The following is a 10,294-nucleotide window of genomic DNA, read 5'->3' as shown; positions in this document are numbered from 1 at the left end:
CAGCTCATCTGAAATGAAGCTGCACTGGGCTTGTCAGTGCCATGGGATGTTCACAGTGCTGCTGGAACAGAAACCTCAGCCTGAAAGCACCAGGCTGTGCTGATGGGGCTGTGCAGAGGGAGGGAGCACAAAGGATAAGCACAGACCTCTGGGAAGGGAGGCAGAGGCAGTAACACCTCGCCAACAGCCATTGCAGAAGCACAAAGTGGAACACAAGTCCCTTTTCTTTCTCGTTTTAGCCCAGGAAATGAGAGCTGGAATTAGGTTACTGTAGAGATTATGCTCTGCAGTTGTAATATATTCTCCCTTACAAGCAAATTCACTGCATTTGAGATCATTCTGTGGTTTAAAACCCATTTTCATTTTGCCTGCAATACACTAACGGTGCTTCTCCATCCGAAAACACTGAGGGGCATTTATAATTCAAATATTAATTATGCAGATCAGCTGTAAATCACCTGGACACTCAGACCTGTTCTGTGTTGGTGTGTGCAGCTGCAATGCTGCAGGTAACTGTTAAACATTGAATTCCTGCCCTGAGTGTTTCCATCCCAACTGGCTGAGGTGCACAGAGCTCATCATTGTCCTCTTAGGCCTCATGAGGCCGAGGATTTTCTCCAGGTTTCCCCTACTAGTGCTTCTTCAGAGGGTATCTTCCCTGTTGTCTACCGTAATTCATCACCAAGAAAAGCAGCACATCCTTGGAAACCATGAAGAGGCCAAGAAAATGAACTTCAGCTCAGAACTGCATAAAGAACAAAACCCCTTTGTCTTTTCCTTACTGCTGAATTGTCTTCAGAAAAGGACTACACACACACACAAAAAACAGGCACACTTGCAGTCAAATCCTAATTTCTTTTCCCAGAAACTCAAGGCTATTAATACCTTCCCCTGACAACTACATCAGCTCTCTGCTGAGACAAATTATGGCACAAATTGTGACTCAAAACAGTGGCTCAGTGGGGAGGAAGATGTGCATCCTTCCCCCTCAAGCTGCCTCTGGTGCAATTGCCACCATGGAATTTTTGGCCACCCCTTCCACCTTTGGAGATATGCTGATCTGACCATGGAGAGATGCACATTTTTTTACCCATCCTAATTTTACCAAACTCATTACCTGGGCCCTGTGCTGAGCATGAGGGTTCCTATATGTATTTTTAACAGATTAGTTCAGTCCTTACTGCCCTGGGATGACATTTTACAGGCACAGAGAAAACAAGCTGTGCACCCTGGCCAGGCCTGGAGAGAGACAGGTGAGCAAAAGCAGCTTTAACATTCTCCCATGCCAAGTTTTGCCATCTCATTCCAGGCAGAGTGTGAGTCACAATACTGTAAAGCTATTTATAAAAAGATCTCTCAGATTTCCAGCTGTATCTCAGTGACAAATTAGAAGCAACATTCACCATTGATCTGAGTTACAGTGACAGGCAGAGCTGCAGATCACAGGACTGAGAAGAAACGAGTGAACAGGGGTTTATTTTTAAATACCTATGACCTGAGGAGCCATTGGGAAGATCACCTCATGGGTTTTTTTGGGCCTAGAAAAGTAAGAGTACTCACTGTAAATGTGGGTTTTTCCTCAATGTTTTAGACACAGATGAGATTTTCAAAGGAGCAGAGAGAACCTCATCTTTCTTGAATTTCAGTGTCATGTCCACACCTATATCCTTGGCTGCCTGCTTGTGCCCTGCTGGCAGAGGAACAAAACAAGCAGCAAACAGATCCACTGTCATCCCACACCACCCTGGGAGCAGCACTTGATTTTCTGCTGCTCTCTGCTCCAAGGCTGAGACTTCCTTTTCCTCCTTTCTTTGCCAACTTCACCGAGACCCATCCCAGCTCCATGGCTGTTCTCCCTGCTGCTGCAAAACTGCACAGCCCTGAGTGAAGAGCAGGTTATTTACATGCTGGTTCCCTGCCCTGGCTCTCAGGGACAGCTACTCTGTCACAGGGACATGATTTATCCCCCAAAACCTGAAAGTTCTCCAGTTTTCCATGCCATTACACTCTCTGCATTGGCCTTCACGATTTGAGAAGAGAGCAGGAGGTGTCCTGAGCAGCAGCTCCCCACGGTGTCACTCCCAGCACAGCATTCCCAAGGAAGTGTCCCAGGAGCATCAGCACACAGCCCTCAAAGTCACTGCTAAAAACACCTGCAGATGTGTTCTGAACACAAATAGAAGCTTCTCCTCCTGCCAGTGAAGATCAGGACTATGAGGGTGTGTTCACCTCACCTCGCTCAGCTCCTGCTCCTCGGGGCAGCTCAGCGTGGCTGCCTGCAGAGGCGCCAGGATGTGCACAGAGGAGGAACCCCAGGCCCAGGGCTGTGCCAGCCATGGCTGCTGAAGCCTCTCCAGCCCAGCATCGAGGCACTGCTGCCCATGAAGGAAGTGTCACCTTGACGTGGCACGGCCTCCTGGCAGCTGTCCCACAGCCAGCATCCACAGGCCCTGCTCGGTGTCACTGCGCTGCTGGGGAGGATTTGCTCGGGCTGGAGCTTCCCAAGCAGGTGGCAGGACAGGACCCCGAGGCTCCAGGGTGACGTGTGGGAAGCACCCTGCTGTCCCCAGCAGGGCCAGGTGCCAGGCTTCAGGCTGTGCAGAGGAACTCGTCGGACCAGCCCAGGCAGTGCTGGATGCCATCCCGGCACAGCCTCCTGGGGATGCAGGAGCAGAACTGGAAGTGCACAGGGCTGCAGCTCCACCACTCCTGCCCGCACGGGGGGCAGGCAGCCACTGGAAAGGACAGAAAACAGGGAACAGAAGTGCTTCTGCTGCACTGACCCCTTCCCTCCTCCCTTCCATGGGTAAAATCCTTCCATTCCCCCAGCAGAAAAGCTGCTGGTGACAGCCCTGTGACTGTGAGCCCACCAAAGCAGACACTGGCTTGGTGCTGTCACAACCAGAGTGTGACATTGCGATGATGTTCATGGCAGAGAGGCCATCCTGGGGGGAACAACTACCTGTAATATTTTTCCCCCCTTTTTTTTTTCCCCAAAACCATGGGGGTGACTTAGGAACAAATCTGCTGCTCGTTTTAGCTAGACTCAGCTCCTGCACAACTTGGAGATCCACCCATCTGCTGATCAGCTACCAAAGGCCAGTTTGAATGGTTACGACTAACTACAGCCACACATCCTGATGGAACTGCTCCACATCAGCAAGCCATGGAGGAAGAGCAGTTTTTGGGACTGGGAGCAAAGCACAGAGCCTTTGCTCTCTCAGTTGCCACCAGGCTTTGATGCAGAAGCCTCGGCAGCCAGGGGGGCTGAGCCTGCATGGCTCACACTCACACCCCACCCCAGCTATTTTGTGTTTCAGTCCTTGGTGCCACCCTCCAGGCGTTTCCAGCAGCATCCACGAGCACCACACGTGTGGAAGCTGCTGCAATCCATCAGCAGAAAGGACAGGAGCCAGCAGGCAGACTTACCACTCCAGGTCTCGTCAGAGCAGTCCCCGCAGTCGTTCATCCCGTTACACCTCTGGTCAGCATAAACCCAGGATCTGGGGTTGCTGCAGTAGAAAACCAGGTATCCTGGGAGGCTGTGGGGCAAGTCATCTGCAAGGGCACACACACAGCACATGCTAAACTCCCCCAGGCACACACACACACTGGCTAAAACGGGGATGGCATGCACCAAAAGCTGCTGCCAGGACACTTCCCCTGCAGTATCAAACCAACAGGAACAAGTGGGGAAGCTCTGTCGTGGCACACAGGAATTCTGCCCCAGGTTTGTGCTTTATTTAGTTTTTCCCCCCAGGGTGCCTGAACAATAAATTACCCATGTAGGCATACAGGTTCACTGATGGAGGAAAACTACATCATGGTTTAAAAAAAAAAAAAACAAACCAAACCTAGGAAGATCAGATGAGCTTGAAGTGTTTCATTCCTGGCATTCCTGTTAGGTTTTGGGCAGTGCCATCTCTCACATCTGCCCCACAAAGGCTCTACCAGGCCTATCTGCTCACGTAGGCAGTGAGAAGCACAGAGCAGGGTTGGAGGAACCCTGGCTGCTGTCTCACAACTGGAAGATCAGTGCAGGGGGGATGCTCGCAACAAAACCACTCACCACAGAGCTGCTCCTGCTCATCCTCTCCATTCCTGCAGTTGCTGACTCTGTCACAGACCCAGCTGGCTGGGACACAAGTCACTCTGTCGTCACACAGGAAGCCTGTCCTGTTATTCGGGGCTGTGCAGAGGCGGTTCACTGTGAGGAAAGCAAGAAAACCTTTATTTTCCAGCATTTTTGTGATATGAGGAATAGCTCAAGGGGAGTAAAGAGGGGTTTCTGAAATTAATGTTTTGTTCTGGAAATAAGCAGGGACCAGGATTAATTTCTGGTAGGCTCATGGCAGAATCTGAAAACCACACCAGCAGTCCTAAGTATGACAGTGCAACCCAGAGTTACCCCAGCCCTGGGAGCAGGGCAGCAGAGCCAGGGGATGCCTGGAGGCCATTTGGGCTGAGCAAAGCTGGTACAGCTGTGCTCGTGCAGCACCGTTTCTGCCTCCCTTACCAAAAAAGACAGCCACTCTGGGGATACAACCTGGTGCCCGTGGCAGGAGTGCCAGGGCTGCCACCCCCGAGGCCACGGCGGCGAGGACGAGCAGTGCCAGGGCAGAGATGCAGAGGTGTCTCTGTGTGCAGCCAGGGCGGGCACCACGGGGATGGCAGCGGGCACCACAGGGATGGCAGCAGCCTGGGGGAGGCAAGAGAGACAGTGAGGGACTGAGCAAGGGTCTGGGGTGTTTCAGAAGGCAACAGTGCAGGGACACGAGGCTGATGGTTTGGGGTCTCTGCATGAGAGGCTGGTGGGGGCTGCTGGGGGTTAGGGGTTGGTAGCTGAGTTTAAAGAGCCAAACTCCAGCATTAAACACCTCCTCGTGGGGAATTTTGCTGCTTGCAGTGTGGAAGAACTTGTGCTGCTGCTACAGAGCCCTGGGGCGGAATGGCACAAGCCCCACATCTCCATGGAGCTCATCCTGTGGGCTCAGGTGCAGGGGGGTGAAGGCCAAACCCCTGTGGGACAGCAGTGACACTGAAACACAGGGCAGGCTGCTGTGAGGCTGAGGAAGGTGCCCTCCCAGAGCCCATAACAAAACTCCCCACGAGGTAAGATTTCATTTTACAGCACTTCATGCTTTCTGCCCCAGCCAGGACTCACACTCCCATGGAATGAGGCTGGACTGTCAGCCCAGAACGGTGAGAAGGAGCTGAGGAGCTGCCCTTTCCCTCCCTAACAACATCTCCAGGACACAGCAACCTTCCAGGGACTCCAGCTTTCAGAAAGTCAGGGACATAAATCAAAGCAACTGCAGAAGGTAAAGGCCAAACCCAGAGTCACTGCAGCAACACAATGGCAGCACAGGGAGGAGGCACGCCAGGCACCCACCCTCACCTCAGCCTCCTGCACCTGCAGCTTTGCCTCTGAACCAACAGGGTATTTCCCTCCAGTCCTTCATATTCCCAGACCAACAGCAAAAAAATATTCATGTGGTCATCTCAGAAACATGTAACCAGTCACTTAAGGCAATCCTGCCTGTATAAATGATTTTGGTATAGCTGAACTTAAAAATCTTTAACTAAAATGTTAAAAAGCTTTCAGGAACTGAAAGAACTTTTAAGTTAGAATTTGTCTTAGCTGTGCTTTGTGTTTACTTAGTTGTTTCAGTGTTCAAGCTCAAGGGAAGGGACAACCTTTGCTCAACAGCAAAGGGATCCTGATTCCAGCAAGCTTCCCCCTCTGCCACGCTCAAGCAGGAGCCAAACACAGCAGATTTCAGCTCAGAAGAGAAATGGTGAATTCCAGCACGTCTGTGTCTACAAAACACCTCTGGCTACAAAGCACAACGATTACAAACAGACCTGAGTACAAAATAATGGTGGTGATGAAATGTTGCAAGCTGAACTACAGCCTTGCTATTTGGTTCTCTTTGATCCCTCCTCATCCTTCAGAGTGTGGGCAAAATTTGCTGAAGTTTGGCTATTAAGACATAGGGGAAGGCCACAGCAAGCTCATTATGAGCCTTTCTGTGACAGACAAGGATCTCCTATCATACACTATACACATGACTGCCAGCTCCAGGCCAACACACAACAGCTGAAGTTTATTAATGTTATAGTCTGGACATTTCACTACACAGAAAAGAGGGAAAAATCAGTCCAAGCAGACCATAAATAGTGGTTGTATTTTACATTACATTGATAGTTTCCATTGATTTATACTTTAATAATAGAACTCTGCATTTTATTCATTACCTCTTGCTCCAGTGGACTCTGTTGAACCAAAAGTAGCTACAGCACCGTTTCTCTAGAAGGAAAGGGATAAAAGGCATTTACAGAATCCCACAGCCACACAAAGTTCACCTTTCTAGTTCTCACATCTTACCCAGGAATACCTCATGTACTCCATTACTGTCACATACAAGCAAAAATTACCTGGGTGCAATCATGGCCCACCTTTAATTCCCAAAACAAACCATAATATCCCTTTTTAAACCTTAATTACCCATTTGTAAACACACACACACACCAAGTCCAGCACTTGATATCAACTCCTCTCTTTTGTATCAAGGTAAGTAGAAACAACTCAAAATCTCAGAGAAAGCAGTGATGAAGAGGTCAGGCAAACAGCACAGGCAAGAACACATGTACTTCAGGAACAGCTGTATGTAGGATTTTTCTGAAGAACTGTACCTGGGGATGAGTTTTGTTCATGCTTCCCAGAGCTCCAGGGACCGCAGGGAGTTCTCAGCACCTGAGCACAAGCCAAGTTACCAGGATACAAACCCAACAGAGGCAGGAGAGCAAGGAGAGCACCTCACACACAGGAGGGACTGGCAGGGCAGTGCTGAGCCTCTGCTCCAGCCCCCAGTGAAAGCCAACAGCAAACTCTCTCATTCTTCTTGCCTCCAACGTGGTTTCACAACAGGGCATTAGACAACTCAGAGTAAACAGAGATTTAGGGAGCTGGAGCCCTGCTGCCAGGTTGGAAGACAGGCACTGACCTCTAGCTCATGCTGACTGCATTTACCCCGTGCTGGTCGTGGAAAACTCCTTCACATTTAAAGCTTCAGGGAAATGAAAGTCTCATCTTCATGAAAGTCTCCTGTGTCCACAGCTCCTTCCCAGGACAGAGCTGGCACACTGCCCTTGTGGCAGCACCACCCCAGGCTCCTGCCAGATGATGAGATCTCAGGAGAGCCGTGCAGGGCACAACCATCTGGAGCAGCTTCCTTGCTTGGGCAATGAGCACAGGCACAGGAAATCCTCCAGGGTCCTTTTTTACTTGAGTGCTTGAATTTCCAGGCCCGCAGGAAGGCTTAGCAGCTCAGCCTGCAGCAAACATGAGCTTACAAATACATTGGAGCCTTCCAAACTGGCTGCAGGTCTCAGCGCAGCTCCCACAGAGAGGAGTTTTACAGCTTCAAGGATGAAATTTCATGAGCAGGCAGGTTTCCATGGGGAAAAAAGCACAAAGTTTTTGAGGAGCCTGGGTTGTTCTTGCAAGAAGGTCCACAGGACTCAAGTGCTTCCAAATTGTTGCCACCCCACAGGCCATGACTCCTCTCCAAAGAAGACAATCTCAATCTCACCAGGGCTGTGGAAGAGAGGTTGGCAGCCAGATTGGCTCTGAGCTGGCACTGCCTTGAGCTGATTCAAAGCACCAGGTAATGCTTGGCATGGAGGAACAACTACGGCTCCAATTTCCCTCTGCATCCCCACACAAAACCCACCCCCAGTTGTAGTGAGTTAATACACTCTTCATGGCCAGGGCATCTCCAGCCCTGTCCTCACAGAGCAGCCAGAATTAAACACAGCCTTGTAGGAGCTCCTCCTTCCGTGCAGCAGCAGCAATTAGTCCAAACCAGAAGCTTCTCACAGGAATACATCACTGCTAAAGGTGGTGCTAGAAAACTCTCCTGTTTCACAAAGGATTTTGGGTGAAAACATCCAATGCCAAGTGGCAGACAGTCTGCAAGTCTGGGCAGCTGCTGCACTGTGGAAAAAATGTCAGACTAAGCAGATCTTGAGTTCTGGATCCCTTGCTCTTTAAAGAGGAAGTCTCAGTCTCTAATCAGACTTGATTCAGGACTATTTTGAGCCTTCATAAAGCTTATTAGGTGGTTGGGAGTTTGCTAAGAGCCCTGTGTAAGAGCCAGGTGAAGCAGGACAGCTGTGCGTACCCTGCAAAACAATCTACAGTGAAGAGTTTAAAATGGGAGTCAACCCACCCTTGGGGACAAATGTCTGTAAGAGATGTCCAGAGGGGGACAACAGAGCTGGGGAAGGCTCTGGAGCACAGGTGTGATGAGAAACAGCTGAGGGAGCTGGGGGGACTCAGCCTGGAGAAAAGGAGGCTCAGGAGGGACCTTCTCACTCTCTGCAACTCCCTGAAAAGAGGATGAAGCCAGGTGGGCTCAGGCTCTTCTCCTCCCAAATAACAAGCAACAGGACTAGAGGAAACAGCCTCAAATTGCACCAGAGAGGTTTAGATTGGATAGCAGAAAAATTATTCACTGGAAGAGTTGTCAGGCATTGGATCAGGGCAGTGGTGCAGTAAATACCCCTAGAGCCGTGTGGATGTGGCATTTGGGGACATGGGTTACTGGTGGCATTGGCAGTACTGGGGAAATGGTTGGACTCATTTTTGGAGGTCTTTTCCAAGCTAAAAAACTCAGTGATTCTACAACCTGACATCTACCACCGTCTGTTTCCTGCTCCAGGATTATCCAGCTCAGCTGTAGCCAACCAGGCAGCTGGATTTTGGAGCAGTTACCCCACATCAAAGACTGCTTAGAGTTCAGAAAAATGAGTTCATGACAGCAATGTAAGAAAGATAAGCAAGCTCTTCTGAAGTATAAAAAAATAATTTTAAAAATTTCAAATATCAGAAAAGCTGAGAATGCAACAAATATCAAGGTACCCAGTATGATAGATGGTTATTGTTAATTCTAGCACCTAAAACCCCTCCAAATTCCCCCAAATGTACCTGGGCTATTTCTGCCAGCAGTGAATTGCACACACTTAAGAGGGTCACCTCATTTGTGTCCAGATGATTCCATTCTAAACCCGATACAGGTTCAGTTGAACACGTGCCTAAAGAGAATATAAAATGCTTTCCTGCTGCAATTTCAATAATTTAAGGCCCTTCATTTAAACAGTGGTTTTGATCAGACATCAAACCCAAATTGCAGCCTCTGAAAAGGGAGATGTCAGTAAGTCAAACATTTAACAAAAATGAATAGGAAATGACATTTTGCAAAGCCAAATGCCAAGACAGCTTAAAGAGTCCATTTAGAGCAGAGATCTTAGAAACAGTTCAATTACTTGCTATTATCTGATTTTACTGAGGGAAGATCTTTTGACAAGTTTACAAGTACAACACTCACCAAATTCCTCAGGCTCTGGCTCGCTCTGGATACAGCAGTGCCAAGTGCCAGAGTGCCACAGGCACAGAGCTCTCTGTGACCCAAGAGCACATTGCTGAATCACTGGCTGCACTGCACGGATCACTCAGCTGAAATGCCATTAAACAGCAAACAAAAGACAAAACACCCAATGAAAGCACAAGTTGTTTGCTTAACTCGAGCCCAGGGCTGTAAGCAATAGAGTTTTGAAGAGAAAGTTTTGTGAAATCAAGCCATCAGCCTAACAGAGGTTGTACTGTCCACGCTGGAACAGGCAAAGAGCCACGTGTGCACAGAGCTGCTCCCACTGCAACCACGTGTAACGGTAAAGGAAAACATTTAAACAGACTTGCAAACATTTCCAGAAGCTATTCAGTTAGAAAAACAGGCATTGCTGCAGTCTCTTCTGGAAATCAGTGCTAAGATGGGCACTAATCCCTGAAGTAAAGCCAGCAGTGGCAGTGATTCCTGACAGGGCTGCACGGATCCCATCTGAGCTCTGGCAGCCCCAGCAGAGCGGGGCCGTGCTGGGCTTTGCCTTGCCAGCAGAAACGCGGCTGCAGCGTCACTGACAGGCAGCTCCTGTCCCTGCCCAGGGAGCAGCGTCCCCAAACACCACCTGTCCCTTCTCACAGCGAGGCCTCTGCAGTGACACCTACACAGGGGACAAGGCTGCTGGCACCCGAATCTCTGGGCTGTCCCACTGAAGAGTTCAGCATGAAGAGGTACTGAGCTGAGATTGCAGTTCCTGCAGGCTGATAGAAACCTGCTTAAAACAAACATCCTCAATGACCTGAAAGCTCCTGACAGCCACACTGCTGGGCTGGGGTCTGCACAGTCCTGCCTGATGGCCCCCACACAACCACCTGCTCACAGACAATTTG

General features: G+C 49.7%; 1 protein-coding gene across 2 annotated transcripts; it reads right to left on the bottom strand.

The window, feature by feature from the left end:
- Positions 1-41: 41 nt before the first annotated feature.
- On the bottom strand, positions 42-10,136 carry LDLRAD1 (low density lipoprotein receptor class A domain containing 1). Of its 2 annotated transcripts, XM_038144339.1 has the most exons (7): positions 9,393-10,136; positions 6,697-9,099; positions 6,259-6,310; positions 4,547-4,699; positions 4,070-4,207; positions 3,430-3,558; positions 42-2,735 (listed from the first exon to the last, which is right to left on the bottom strand). In XM_038144339.1, the coding sequence occupies exons 2-7, from the start codon at positions 6,715-6,717 to the stop codon at positions 2,590-2,592; spliced, it is 639 nt and encodes a 212-aa protein (XP_038000267.1). In that variant the 5' UTR covers positions 6,718-9,099; positions 9,393-10,136; the 3' UTR covers positions 42-2,589. The 2 variants fall into 2 exon arrangements, with proteins under 2 accessions (XP_038000267.1, XP_038000266.1); XM_038144338.1 differs by having other exon boundaries at positions 6,697-10,136.
- Between the last annotated feature and the right edge of the window lie 158 nt (positions 10,137-10,294).

Source organism: Motacilla alba, chromosome 8 (genome assembly GCF_015832195.1).
Source record: "Motacilla alba alba isolate MOTALB_02 chromosome 8, Motacilla_alba_V1.0_pri, whole genome shotgun sequence".
Classification (NCBI taxonomy): domain Eukaryota; kingdom Metazoa; phylum Chordata; class Aves; order Passeriformes; family Motacillidae; genus Motacilla; species Motacilla alba.
Note: the sequence above shows the minus strand (reverse complement) of the source record. Positions and strands in the feature narration are given on the sequence as shown.